The sequence below is a fragment of the Lampetra fluviatilis genome, chromosome 28 (genome assembly GCF_964198595.1).
Source record: "Lampetra fluviatilis chromosome 28, kcLamFluv1.1, whole genome shotgun sequence".
NCBI lineage: Eukaryota > Metazoa > Chordata > Hyperoartia > Petromyzontiformes > Petromyzontidae > Lampetra > Lampetra fluviatilis.
The window spans coordinates 660,403-675,417 of record NC_136302.1 but is presented as its reverse complement, the minus strand read 5'-3'; the positions used below and the strand labels follow the sequence as shown (position 1 = coordinate 675,417).

General features: G+C 49.1%; 2 protein-coding genes across 6 annotated transcripts in view; both read left to right on the top strand.

The window, feature by feature from the left end:
- The window catches only part of TRANK1 (tetratricopeptide repeat and ankyrin repeat containing 1), a 54,887-nt gene extending 49,333 nt beyond the window's left edge, over window positions 1-5,554 (top strand). For all 5 annotated transcript variants that reach the window (XM_078869488.1, XM_078869486.1, XM_078869487.1 and 2 more), the window contains 3 exons: window positions 78-1,260; window positions 2,798-2,887; window positions 3,326-5,554. In XM_078869488.1, the coding sequence (XP_078725614.1) occupies window positions 78-1,260; window positions 2,798-2,887; window positions 3,326-3,426 (1,374 nt within the window). In that variant the 3' untranslated portion in view covers window positions 3,427-5,554. The remainder of the gene's footprint in view (window positions 1-77; window positions 1,261-2,797; window positions 2,888-3,325) is intronic.
- A 6,899-nt stretch (window positions 5,555-12,453) lies between these two features.
- LOC144942651 (stomatin-like) overlaps window positions 12,454-15,015 on the top strand; it is a 42,989-nt gene continuing 40,427 nt past the window's right edge. The window contains exons 1-2 of the mRNA XM_078869449.1: window positions 12,454-12,519; window positions 13,154-13,298. Coding sequence (XP_078725575.1) covers window positions 12,454-12,519; window positions 13,154-13,298 — 211 coding nt within the window. The remainder of the gene's footprint in view (window positions 12,520-13,153; window positions 13,299-15,015) is intronic.

Below are 15,015 nucleotides of genomic sequence, written 5' to 3'. Positions count from 1 at the left end.
TAACCCACGCTGAGAAAACACGTGGGTGTGATGTTCCGGCACTCACTCTCACATTGTTTAATTGTTCACCCCTTCAGGTAAAACATCACAGTGACATCTTCAAGGCTATTCATGAGTTCAGCAGAGGCCAGCACCAACCTTCCGGCTACAACAGAATGGTGAGGCACGTCAACTTCTTGGCCCTCATGGCGTGCGGCGAGCACAATGAGTTTCTGCTGAAAGCCTGCAATGATGACCTCTGCGTGGAGTCGGGAGCAGCAGAGCGCCTGGTCGTGCTGTACCTGGTCATGCTCGTTAACATCCACATCCTGAGGAGGGAGCACCTCCAGTTCTGCATCCGCACGGCCGTCAGGAACGCCAGCAAGCACCTCTCGCCCGAGAGACGGGACAGGCTGCCGACACGTCTCCTGCGCTGCTTGGAAGCGGCCGACGCGGCCAAAGGACCCAGGGACGTGACGGTTATCCTGGACGTGCTTCTGACACAAAGGGATGACGAGCGTCTCTACGACTGCGTGTGGAGCTCGCAGAGGCGTGGCTTCTTCTACCACAGGTTGTTGGCCTCCCGATTTCCCGAGCAATTTGAGTATGACCCGGAGGAGTCGGGGATTTCCGCTTCGAACCCGGAACTGTTCCTGAACGGCGACAGCGAGGAGAGGGGGGAGGAGGGGGAGGAGTACGAGGACACCGAGCGGAGCGAGCTGCTGCTGCAGCATTTGACCACGCGGCAGGAGATGGAGGAGCGGATGCATCAGAAGGCTCGGCGCAGGTGGAGAGCGGCCCTGCGAGCCCTACAGTTTGCCATGGCCCTGAGCGCCAAACTGAGGGAGGAAGCCACAGGACAAACGGTTCTCAAACTCGCGCGGCTGACCCACGAGCACTGTGGCGTGTGCGGCGTGAGCTTCGTGAAGGTGGAGGAGGACGTCGATGCCGCCGAGTGGGACGCGTACGGCTCGGCGAGCAAACCCGGATTGAATGTCGACTCCGCTGTCTATGGAGCGTCCGGCATCTCCGTGAGCGGTCACTACGAGTCCCAGGGCCACGTGTCCAGGATGGCGCAGTATCACGACTACGTTGTCGAATTTCGTCGTTTGGTGGATCCGGCGATGAGGAAGGCGACGGCGCAGCTCCGGCAATCGGAAGAGCTGCACCTGTGGGAGCGCACCGACGCGCAGTTGGAGATGCGTCGGGAGGAGCTGAAGGACGCGATGAAGCACGTGGAGCATCTGGAGTGCGAGCAGCGCACCAGCTTGCGGTGGGATGGTAAGGGTCACTCCTCCTTGCATGCCCGCTATCGGGGTCAAATATCTGCTCGCCTTGATTTAGTTATGATGTCCTTTTAAGTTTCTTGCTTTCTGTGTCCGAAGATTAATCAGAATCAAAATATTTATTTAGACTGCAAGGAGGAATCCGATGAGCTATGAAGCTATTTTTTGCAGATGTCCAGTATGGGGGTGGGTCAGCCAGTTACAACAGCAATCAATAAAAAAAACGATAGGAGTGCAAAATTGAGAAAATGGTTAGGGCAAGCTACTACATATAATTAAGTGAAAAGTTGTATACATGTTTATGTAACTCTCTAATCAAGATGTTTATATAAGTCCGTTTTATCAAAGCTTGGGCAAAGTAGCAAAAACAACATCAATTACATCATCAAAAGTGCTGCTAAGAGAAGTGAGCGGGGCTTTGGCAGGACGCGTCGTCACGGCCAGGAGGGACGAAGGTGGCTGATAGTCGACACCGATATTGCGTCATTATACGTTATAGGGTCTATTCTGGATGACCACAGTCGCATACCGGAGATTTTCTAATATTCCATTTGTGCATCAGGTATCTGCATCTGCCCCGCTTTGTGCGGATGCGGTTTAATGATTCGCATCTGCTGATGATGGATCTTGGAGAAGTGCCGCTTTGTAATCAAAACTGTATCCTGTCATAGAGTAAAGGCTCCGAACTCCTTTTAAAGAGGTTACTTTGAACACCGTTTACTTTATTTACTCCCTAAATTAAATGTGATTTGCAGTCCATCTTTTGGCAGACGGAACCTTACAGAGCAAGTTAATCTGTGTGGTTGTGAATCTTGGTGGTTGTCAATCCGAAGACAGTGAGTGCACTGCATTTTCACATCGGATCACAGACTCCTTGGTGCCGGGTATCCAGTACCTTATCTGGACGATACCAAACCCGCGATGCCACTCAGATACAGTCACGGTGCCTCGTGAGGGAGGTTATGGGGCGCCACGGTGGCGAGATGTGAACTTACTCGCCCGGTATACAGGAGGTCGTGGATTAGATCCCGACCCTGACGCCTTTATAATTGGAGTTTGCATGTTCTCCCCGAAATCCCTCCACATTTAGAATCGACCAGGATTTTAACTCGCAGCCTTGCAATCGCGAGCCTTCTCTCTCCGCCGCTGAGCCACACGGCTAGTTGCCACGGTGCACAGGTGACGTGCAATTGTAAACGCAGACTCTCTGGCCTCTCTCTGCGCTGTGAAGGAGGGCCGTTGCCCGAAACGTCGCCTTCTAGATAGGTTTAAGGCCGTGGTGTGATTGACTAACGTGTGGTTTTCTTGTTATGTTCTGCTTGCGCAGCATCACCAAATAATTTATCGTTCTGGTGCATTGGTGGTTTGTGCAATGGGAAACCGCGTTGGCTTCCAGGCTCCGTGGAGGAGGATTCCACGAGCATGTCGACCACTGCGCGATGACCGTGCAGTTGACCTCACCATCCCTGATGATCCCCATGTGTGTGCGCGCGTGGTATTTGCGTGTGTGCATGTCGGAATGCACTTTGCAGTCTGTAAGATTCTGCGATCGACGGTGGAGCATTTGGACAGATGCACCACGGAGCTGGAGTCGATTGTGGTCCGCGAAGTGGCTGACGCAGGTTTGTTGCTTGATTCCTGAGGTCATTTTTTATCCAGTTGGAGTGACAAGCTCACGGCAGTCAACTCTCTTATGTCAACTGGAGTCACAGCCAAATGAGCTTACGTCACTGGTTTGTCGTATGGGGTTTGCCCGATTTGGAACTGCCTTTCTCATTCACTCGTAGCTCTTGGGGATAAAGATGGCCAATATGCGATTGTATACAACCCATTGGGTCCATATTCCTCACTCTGCCGTCTCATGTTTGGTCACCTGTAAAACGTCCGTGTTGGATTGAGTGCATGGCGGAGGCGGCTGGGGAGGAGCAGAGCCTGGAACGGCAGAGCCTGCACTAGGCGTGCGTTGATGGGCAGCCTGTGTTGTTGACGAAACGCTCGCGGGCCTGGCTCTGTGGTTTTCTAATTACGGTGGTTGACTGGGCCCTGGTGATGTTCATCAGACAAGGTGCATGAGGATGAAGGAGAGCCAGAGGAGGCGACCTTCAAGGAGCTCGACCCCGTGCGCAAGAAGAAGCGCAGACCGGGGCGGCAACGACGCTGAGCAGTCCCGGCTCCAGCACTCGGGCTTTGAACGGGGACTCCAGGCTCATAGCTGAGCCTCTTCCGCCCCTGCTACACACACACACACAGAATCCCTAGCTCAACACACACACACACACTATCTTGTGGACAAGGTAGTGTGGTTGCCCAGGATTCCACGTGCCTGCAACATTTTACACTTTTTTTAAATTAGTTTGTGTTAATACGTTTTGAAGGGGTTATCTGTTACCCAATATCTACCAATAGGTAACTAGTTCCCATGCCAATTTAAAGCTAACATTTTTCATTTCAAGGCCATGGTGGTACGGACTAATGTGTTTGGCTTTTGCGATTCAGGCTAATAGAGTAAAACGTGAACGACGCATCCCCTGCGGCGCAGCGATCGCTGAGTGCTCGCGGTCCCCAGGAGGACGCTCTCTCGGCTCGGGCTGCTCTTTCGGTGTCTCCTCCCCCGCAGTCACCCCACTCTCCTCCACGGTGACACCCTCACTCACCACTCTCCTCCACGGTGACACCCTCACCACTCGCCTCCACGGTGACACCCTCACGCACCACTCTCTTCCATGGTGACACCCTCACGTACCACTCACTGTGACACCCTCACTCACCACTCTCCTCCACGGTGACACCCTCACTCACCACTCTCCTCCACGGTGACACCCTCACGCACCACTCACGGTGACACCCTCACTCACCACTCTCCTCCACTGTGACACCCTCACGCACCACCCTCCTCCACGGTGACACCCTCACGCACCACTCACGGTGACACCCTCACTCACCACTCTCCTCCACGGTGTCACCCTCACGCACCACCCTCCTTCACGGTGACACCCTCACGCACCACTCACGGTGACACCCTCACGCTCCACTCTCCCCCACGGTGACACCCTCATTCACCACTCTCCCCCATGGTGACACCCTCATTCACCACTCTCCCCCATGGTGACACCCTCACTCACCACTCTCCTCCACGGTGACACCCTCACGCACCACTCACGGTGACACCCTCACATGCCACTCATCTCCATGACGACACCATCGCGAGCCGAGCTCGCAATGCCGGAGAGACCGCCGCGAGACATGCGCAACTTACTTATTCACGCAGCTACCCAGAATGCCGAGTAGGCCGCGTCCCGCACGTGCTTCTCTTGTCTAACTGAATCGTAGTTTTATGGACCATGCGTGGGCCTGTGTCCAGGTCATCATTGACCAAAAGTTGGCGTGATGGACACGAATGTAGTTTGTTTTTAATAGTTTACGTGGGGTTTAACTAGTTTTGTGTAACCACCGAGCACGTTAATTTGATGTAGCAGGTGCTTCCTAAGATTGACAGAATGACAGCAATGAAAGAACACGATATATCATTTAGCAATGCATCTTTCTGCATGGGATTCGCTTCCCAGATTTCTTCCACTGCACAAATTAAGTTAATTTTCTAACATGTTAAATATATTTTGTTACCTGTCAACGCGATGAATATCAATTCGGCATTCTGTTTTGAGAACACCTTTTTGCATCTTGTCTGTATAGTTCGTTTAACAAGATGCGTGGCCTTTTATGTACAATAGAAATGTAGACACGTGAATGATGTCATATGCCAAAATTTAATTGTTTTACATTAAAAAGATTCAGACGTTTTAAAGGTCCAATTCACTTCGATTCTAGATTTGAAGTTTTAGTGACTGCAAGGATCCATACTTTTTGGTTTTCGATTGTAGCCAGCATTCCACCACTTTTAACAGGAATGACGGCCGCATTTGCAATTGAACATCGGACCACTGTCTCGACTCATGCCCGCAGTCTGAGGGTGGCCCAGAGCGGCCGGGGTGAGGGCAACGGTGCTGTGGGTTCTGAGGCATTTCTACCGTGCAGTCCCGTCGTGGTTCACGCTGTCAGGTGGGGGGTGGGGGTGCAATGGCATTTCCATCAAAAACTTTGGAGCAAAAAAAAAATCTCATTGCTCAAATTGGTGCAGACGGTGACGGAAGAGGCCACAGTTGTACGTGAATACGGTGACTGATCATTGTTCATGATGGTGATGATGCTCTTTACGATGGCTGCTGCTGCTGTTTGATGATCGTGGTGTGCGAGATAGAATAATAAAGTGTCAGCTTCATTTAAACAAAGTTACATTCCAATTTTTTGTTTCACCTTGGTAAATATATGGGTTAAGTGCTGCTGCTCCTGCCACCTTGGTGATGTATTGAGTAGCAAGGTGATTTGTGTGTGAGAACATTTGATGAGGACATACAGCGAGCACTGACCGCGATCACCACGGGGTTCGCTTGAGAATGCCGCTGACTCCTAACATTGAGTAGCCCAGCGACCTTTTATGGGCCATATCCTGCAGTTGAGAATCCAAAAATCTCAATTGGTCAAGTTTTCTGCTATAAAAAACATTGATTCACAAAGCCCTTAGGCCATTGCACCTACAAGTCGTATACTTGGTTTACATTGTCAAATAGATCCTTGTTTATGATGTTATGTAAAGCTTTGAGTTGTGATTGGAGGATCTCTGATCAATTCCTGGAGAAACAATGGAGGTCCTGGATTTCGTTTTTTTATTTGCGAGGGGCCACTGATATTGACACAACATCCACTGCTTTATAATTGCTCCTGATCTGCCACCAAATTCATTGCTGTCTCTGCAACAACACGTGTTAATTTCACTGAATGACGTTGGCGAAACTTTTTTTTATCTTCCCTTTGCATATGTATGTTTCATTGATGCAAATTTAGAGGCCAACCAAGCACAGATGAGCAAGTCGGTTTAGGAAAGGTTTCTCTACAATCCACGTACATACAAACAGCCAATCGGAAACTGTAAAAACTAATTCCAATACAATTATGCCTGGCCGTTCTCGACTTATGAAAATGCAATTGACTTGGCAGGAAACTGACAGCATATACGCTCTAAAGAGACCAACCCCTGAATATATAATATATTTACAAACAGATTGCGCGTAAAGAGTTAAATAGATGTTGGAATGCGAGTGTCAACCGAGAAGATCTGTGGGTAATAATCGCGTCGCGGGCTTTTTGCAATAATTTTTTACAAAGCAGTTACCCCAGATTCCAGCACACCTCAACTTCACGCACTGCCGGTCATCCCCACCATGCTCATACGGCCCCCGGACCAAGCACTCGGAGCGTCTCTCTGTGCGGGGTTCTGTGGCATCCCTTGGTGTTCGCAGTCCGTTGTTGCTGCCCGGTTGGTGTAAAGTACCCGAACAGTGGGCATCCTGTGGATGGAACGGCACGCATTTACACACAAAGCGCTTGCCATAAATTAACGACAGTACCTCGCTGATCTCGTTAAAGAGCATAAACCATCACGCAAACTCCGGTCATCCTCGCATCAGCGGCTTCTGGCTAGCCCTTGAACAAAGACGGTCACCACATCTTCTTGGTTCTTTCGGTAAAGTCACGTACAATGGAAATAATAAAATAATTAAAATAAAACATTATAAAATAATTCTCACGACGTTTCGGCCACAACGCAAGCAGCCGTCCTCAGGTGAAGAACAGGTCTGTCGAGAAGACCGAGTCTGAATGACAACCCCAGGCTTGGAGCATCTTTTTTAAGCTGGGATGGAGAGGGGGGGAGAGCGCCTTGACAAAATAATTTGCATATTAAGAGGAATTTAGCATATTTATGGGAAATTCAGATATGCGATTAGTACTACTTGTGAAATGCGTAGGAGGTTTGGCGAGGGGTTTAAAGTCATTATGCCCGTGAATTATGCGGGATTAGCAGCACCAAAGGGAGGGGGTAGGGGTAGCATTAATAAAGAGAAGGAATGGTAATAGTATGTATCTGCAGTAACTAAACCACCACGTAAACAACTAAAGTATAAACTACATAGTATCATCAGTATACTAAATATACTCTTCAATAAGCTGAGCTACTAACAGTAATACATTACAATTCTACGTCGCAAAAAATATAATATGCTTCCAGCTAAACTTTATTCTCTTACATCACACTGGTATACCCCGTACTATATACTGCCATAGACAAACCCAACATTAAATTATATACTGTATTATTATAATACACCACTATACCTTATACATTGTAATATTACACTGTATTATTCTACTTACCCTACTGTATATCACACTGCTGTATATTCACTATACAATTACGATACTATATATTACTTTTTACATTGTATAAAACATTACAACTGCATACTATTTACTATTATACAATCAGCTATACACTATACCATTGACCGTCGCGTGAAAGATACTAAGAGGAAGCAACGAAATATGTCAATGGGAGAGTGGTGGTAGGAAACTTGCAGCAGAGAAAAGAATCCATTCCCTGTGGAGAATACAAGATATATAGTCAATGCCAGTGAGTGGACTGCGGTCTGAAAGTCACCGTAATACAGTATATAATTTAATGTTGGGTTTGTCTATGGCAGTATATAGTACGAGGTATACCCGTGTGATGTAAGAGAATAAAGTTTAGCTGGAAGCATATATTTTTTGTGACGTAGAATTGTAATGTATTACTGTTAGTAGCTCAGCTTATTGAAGAGTATATTTAGTATACTGATGATACTATGTAGTTTATACTTTAGTTGTTTACGTGGTGGTTTAGTTACTGCAGATACATACTATTAACATTTCGATTTAAAGCTTTCGTGACTGCAGGGATTCATCTTCTTGGTTCTTTCGGTAAAGTCACATAGAAGGGAAGTAATAAAATAATAAAAATAAAACATAATAAAATAATTCTCACGACGTTTCGGCTACAACGCAAGCAGCCGTCTTCAGGTGAAGAATGAGACACTGCCAAGCTTGGAGCTTATATATAAGCTGGGTTGGAGGTGGAAGAAGAGCGCCTTGACAAAATAATTTGCATATCGAGAGGAATTTAGCATATTCATGGAAATGCGTAGGAGGTGGGCGGGGGGTTTTCAAAGTCATATTATGCCCATGCATTATGCAGGATTAGCAGCATCAAAGGGAGGTGGTAGGGGGTAGCATTAACAAAGGGAGGGAATGTTAATAGTATGTAGAAGCAATGAAACATATCAATGGGAGAGCGGTGGAAGGAGACTCGCAGCGAAGCAAATAATACACAGTCAATTCCAGTAAGTGGACTGCGGTCTGAAAGTCACCGTAAACGTGAACAACAATCAGTTAAGATCCGAAATGGTTTATTACGTCCTTCCAATGATTGCTGAGCCAGAATCCATCTTCTCGGTTGAAATTGTCTCTGTGTTTGTATATGTGGATCGCCTCATGAACGAATCTCTCATGGTAGCCAGATGGCTTGCAGAGAACCTCTGTCTTGGAGAAGTCAATGTCATGTGAGCCCATTGAATTGTAACAGTGATCTGCCACGGCTGAGGTGTTTGTCCTACCGTGTTTCAGGTCTGCTTTATGTTCACGGATGCGGTCCGAGACATGTCGTTTGGTTTCTCCAATGTAACTGCTACCACAGAGGCAACTTAGTTTGTAGACGCCAGGGTACTGTATGTCTGGAACCATGTGTTTTACAGACGGGACCAGATTACGGATTTTATGTACTGCGTTGAATCGGACCTGGATCTTGTGTTTAATCATGATTTTGGAGATATTTTTTGTGACCCCAGCAATGTAGGGTAAGGTGATGGTTTTGAAAGGCTCCTCAACAGGATCCTTCTTGATGGTTGGAGTGATGGCTTTACGGATTGTGTAGTCGGAGTAACCATTAGCCTTAAGAGCTTGGCGTACGTGTTTGAGTTCACTGGCAATGTGTTCCTGGTCGGAGATGCATTGGGCTCTATGGTATAGAGTCTTGATGAGGGAGTTCTTCTGGGATGGATGGATGGTGGTGGGAATCCGGTTTTAGGTAAGCATCCGTATGAGTGGCTTTCCTGTAGACAGAACGGCTCATTGAACCATCAGGTCTCTTTTTAATTAGGACATCCAAAAAGGGTAGCTTGCCATCTTTTTCGACTTCCATGGTGAATCTGATGGCTGGGTGTATGGAATTGATGTGGTTGAGGAATTGGTCTAGAGCAGGCCGGCCATGTGGCCAGATGACAAAAGTGTCATCTACGTACCTCTCCCATAAGGTCGGGCGTAGAGTGGCAGTCTGGATGGCGTCAGTCTCAAATTTCTCCATGAAAACGTTGGCTACAACCGGAGATAGGGGGGAGCCCATTGGGGTGCCCTCAGTTTGTTTGCAGAAAGTTCCATTCCAGGTGAAATATGTATTGGTTAAGCAGTGTCTCACCAGGGGGGGTACCCCAGTATTCAGTCCTTGATGAACCAAGTCTTCAATGATTGCGATGGTGTCAGGTACAGGAACTTTGGTGAATAAGGAAACCACATCAAAACTGACAAGCAGGTCGTCTGGGGACAGGGAAATTCCCTTGATTGTCGATACCAGGTCAGTGGAGTTTAGTACCGCAGAGGTGGTTTTTCCAGTGAAAGGCCACAGGATTTCAGACAAAAAACGAGCCAGTTTGTATGTGGGGGAGTTGATAGTAGAGACAATGGGACGAAGAGGCATATCTTCTTTATGTATCTTTGGAAGGCCATATAATCTTGGTGGCCTGGCTGCAGAAGGTTTCAACGAGAACTGTTTGGTTTGATCAATTAATGCGGTTGAATCAGAAATGATTTTGTTGGTTTTAGTAACGAGGCTGTTGGTGGGGTCTCTTTTTAAAATCCTTTATATTAAGTTCACTTGCTTGCTTGCTTAGGACCGTGCAAATCTTTCGGTCGTTTTTTAACCCACTTCCCGTGATCCAATTGAGCTGACATTTTCCACAGAGACTCGTTGTGCGTGACAATAAATGTTCTTGAAAATCTTTTTTCCAAAATCTTACACTTTTTAGGACAAAAATATTATATTTAATTACCAATTGCTTAATGCTGCCATGCAATCATCTGACCCATAGGTGGCAGCCATCTCAAGTCAGAGGACGAGAGGACTCTAGCCGCCACGCATATAAAGGATTTATAGTGAAAAACTTTGTTTTTACGGGTTATACTTGTTATTTTTGTATAGCTGCTATCGTTGAGTAGTTCTTGAATTTTGTTGTTGTATTCTATTTTGTCCATGATGACAGTGGCATTGCCTTTGTCAGCTGAGAGGATGACAATGTCATCCCTCTTTTTTAATTGAGCTAATTCAAAACGCTCATCTTTGCTGATGAGGAGCCTTTCAAAACCATCACCTTACCCTACATTGCTGGGGTCACAAAAAAGATCTTCAAAATCCTGATTAAACACAAGATCCAGGTCCGATTCAACACAGTACATAAAATCCGTGATCTGGTCCCGTCTGTAAAAGACGTGGTTCCAGACATACAGTACCCTGGCGTCTACAAACTAAGTTGCCTCTGTGGTAGCAGTTACATTGGAGAAACCAAATGACATGTCTCAGACCGCATCCGTGAACATAAAGCAGACCTGAAACACGGTAGGACAAACACCTCAGCCATGGCAGATCACTGTTACAATTCAGTGGGCTCACGTGACATTGACTTCTCCAAGACAGAGGTTCTCTGCAAGCCATCTGGCGACCATGAGAGATTCGTTCATGAGGCGATCCACATATACAAACACAGAGACAATTTCAACCGAGAAGATGGATTCTGGCTCAGCAATCATTGGAAGGACGTAATAAACCATTTCGGATCTTAACTGATTGTTGTTCACGTTTACGGTGACTTTCAGACCGCAGTCCACTCACTGGAATTGACTGTATTATTTGCTCCGCTGCGGGTCTCCTGTCGTCGCTCTCCCATTGACATGTTCCATTGCTTCTACATACTATTAACATTCCCTCCCTTTGTTAATGCTACCCCCTACCCCCTCCCTTTGATGCTGCTAATCCTGCATAATGGGCATAATATGACTTTGAAACCCCCCCGCCCACCTCCTACGCATTTCCCATGAAAATGCTAAATTCCTCTCGATATGCAAATTCTTTTGTCAAGGCGCTCTTCTTCCACCTCCATCCCAGCTTAAAAAAGACGCTCCAAGCCTGGGGTTGTCATTCAGACTGTCTTCTCGACAGACCTGTTCTTCACCTGAGGACGGCTGCTTGCGTTGTGGCCGAAACGTCGTGAGAATTATTTTATTATGTTATATTTTTATTATTTTATTATTTCCATTCTACGTGACTTTACCGAAAAAACCAAGAAGATTAATCCCTGCAGTCACGAAAGCTTTAAGTCGAAACGTCACCACATCGCTCGCTTTACAGATGCGTTTCTGCGGCCGTCTGGAACGCTATATCTTCCGATATTAGCAATCCACTGGAATTAGGCACTTTTATGTCTAGATTGAGAAACTAATTTCTTTTGTGTTCTGTTTGTTTTCCTTCCCCCCCCACACCTCCGATTAGCGCAACAATTGGCTATGTTGCGAAGGAAGTTCAACACACGGACATACAGTCATGTCATGGGAATGTACAATAGCAACCATTAAGCAGCAGCTGTAGCCTCGTAGTTGGCGCACTGCGCTTTGAACCTACGATCTAACATCAGTGGAGCGTCATATCTGAGCCAGTCCTTGGCACACTCTCCACCCCCTCCCACTCATCAACTCGCACTGACCAGGTGGTGAAGTATGGCCAATCAACCCCCGTGCCTGCCAAGGTGATTGTAGGCCTGCATCCAGCAGTGTGGATCGATGACAACGCGCGGCGAGGAGTCACTATCGGCTCGCATGGCGGTGCTGAATTGCGGAGGAGAGGGGTCACCACTGCCTGTGTTTGCGTTTAATCTGCGGAACGCGCGCGGAATAATTCACTCCCCAACTTCACTCCCCAACTCATTAACGCAACCGGTTTTGCGACACCGCTCTGCATAACCAACCCTCCCCCTCCTCATCCTCGTCCTCCCATCGCGCCTATAAGCGCTTCTCCGTCGACGTGGTCCGAGTTCACGGCGCTCGCTCACTCGCTCGCTCCCCGGCGTCTCCATCGTTCATCAGGAGAAGCAGGAACGAGGGAGGGGGCCCCGTCAGTCCTCTCGGCGGCTCTGACCCAGGCGACTCGCGAGGAGCGATGGAGAGGCGCTCCAAGCGGGAGGCGCGCAACGGCGCGACCTCCCGGAGCGGCAGCGGCTCCAGGGTGAGGAAGTCGTCCGGAGGTGGAGCTGGGTGTATGCAGGTGGTGGTGATGGCTGGGTGGAAGTCGGGTTTGGTGGAGTTGGTCCTGGGTGGAGGTGGTAAGCGTGGTGGTTGGTAGTGGTGAGGGTGGGGGTGGTGGTGCTGGGTGCACGTAGCCTCTTGTCGTACGGGTGTCGTGAGGAGCTGCAAGAAACTAACGGAGGTGAGACAAGGAGCTGTCCGGGGTAGATGCTCTCTGTGATTGTATCATTTGTGAGTGTGGTGGGGGCGAGCGGTGGCGCAATGGTTAGCACACTGCCAACCACGGCGACCTGCATTTGATTCCTGCCTGCTGCTAACATGAGTGGTACATTACCTCTGAGGTTCGGAACATGACCTGGACTCCCCCTTTGCTGACCCGCGCTGACTAGCGCGGTAAAGTATCGTCAAATAACCCCCATGGCTCATACGGAGGGTCATGTAGATGTGGGGCTCTCCTCCTCGCGCGCTGTGCCGGCCTTCATCCTGTTAAGCACGGTTGGCTATGTACGGTGCGAAAGAAGTTCAACAAAGAGGTACACACATACATCCATTGCCCCAACAAGTATATTAAAGGCTACACGGGGGGGGGGGTGCCTTTGTCTTTGCATGCGCAGAGCGGCGCTGTGCGCGGCACGCGCGTGGACGCAGCGCTAGGAGGAGGAGGCGGTCCCGTGAGCTCGTCCCTGGTGATCGACGTCGACCAGGCCCTGGAGCAGCGGGCGGCTGACACGGCCCTGGAGGCGGAGCGCACGGATGAAGGTGCGCGGCGGCGTAAGCGCACGTGTGTGTGCAGTCACACACGTGTCTCACGTGTAGCCTTGGCAGGGGCGCCACGGTGACTAGGAGATGTTCACTACCTCGCCTGGTACACGGGAGGTGCGTGGGTTCGATCCCGACCCTGACGCCTGCTGTATTTTTGGAGTTTGCGTGTTCTCCCCGCGGTCGCGTTGATTTTTCTCTGGGTGCTTCGGGTTTTCCCTGCGTGTTTAGGATCAACAACACGCGTTTCGAGTTTTCGGCTGCTATAACTTTCCACATGATGGGCCACTTCGTTATCACTTGTGGCCAGGTCGCTTCTAAAAAAGGCCGATGTTGCTCAGTGGGCCTTACCTGGTAATATAGAACAAAGTGAGTGTCGTCACAAAGGCCAAGATCCCCCGTGTGGCCTGAACATGCTTTTGGAGCAAGTGTTGTTAGCGAGTAGCACCTATGAAGACGGCACACGAGGGGGTGGGTGGCCACCACCACGCCCGGCCGCCTTTGTCTCCCCAGTGACGATGTTTGCACTCATCTGAGGCTCAGGCCCAGGACCAGTTATGAACATCGTCACTGGTGTTGGGCGTGTACTGTACATGTATCGTTTAATCGATTGATTCCACGATACATGGGTTCAGTTGAGTGGCAGACGTACTCTTGGAGACAACGCATTTATTTAACACCAACACACGGGCGAACTGCCCCTTTACAGAATAACAACCTGTGGTGGTGACCACCAGGCTAACCGCACTAATTACACCGTAACAAGCTACTACGGACCGGACCCCAGCTTGGGTCCAGGTCCGCGTAGACGAAGGTTTCTTCAGGATGAACAACACGCCAAGCGCGATGCCATCCAGCGCTATCAATCAGCGCTCACCGAGCCCCTCTAGGGCTGGTACTACACCCACACCACGTGGTGTCCGCGATGTCGCTACACCGCTCACCGTGCCCCTCTAGGGCCGGCACTACACAGCGACACCCCGCGATGTCACTACACTGTACCGTCAGAAGGCTGCCGGCAGGGCACACGAGGAGGTGGGTGGCCCCCGTGTAGGTGCTGCTACTCGCTCACAGCACTTGCCCCGAAAGTCTGATGAGGCTATACGGGGGATGTTTGTCTGCGTGTGACTGAGCAGCGGTGGTGGTGCTGCGGTGAGAGGCCGTCCATAAATGACGGCACGCACCTGGGGGGGGGGGGGGGGTCAGACATTTGCGACGATGTGTGACGAGGGGGGGGGGGGGTTGAGAAATGTGACGTCACATCAAAATGCGCAACTTTAAATAAATATATACAACACGTTCTACTTTATTAAATAGACTTTTTAATAAATGTTTTCTCCTACAACATCAGAGTGTAGCGCCACATTAAATACGCACTACAATGACAATAGTTTAAAGCGATTTGAAGCATGTTTTATTTTTTTTGGGGGGTGGGGGAAGAGCTTTTTGACGTCATATTTGAGGCGGGGTCTGACTATTTGTGACGTCGTGTGACGAAGGGGGGGGGTCAAAAATCGTCCAAAATCACGTGACGTCATTTATGGACGTCCCCTTAGCGCACTGCGCTATGAACCCGCAACCCGAGCTTGATTCCCGCTCACAAACCAACAATTGTGGCGAATATATGAATATGTCCTGGGCCTGGAGCTGAAAAAACGGCCGGGCGTGGTATTGGCCACCCCACCCCCTTTGTGTGCCGTTCCAGCCTTCATCGGTG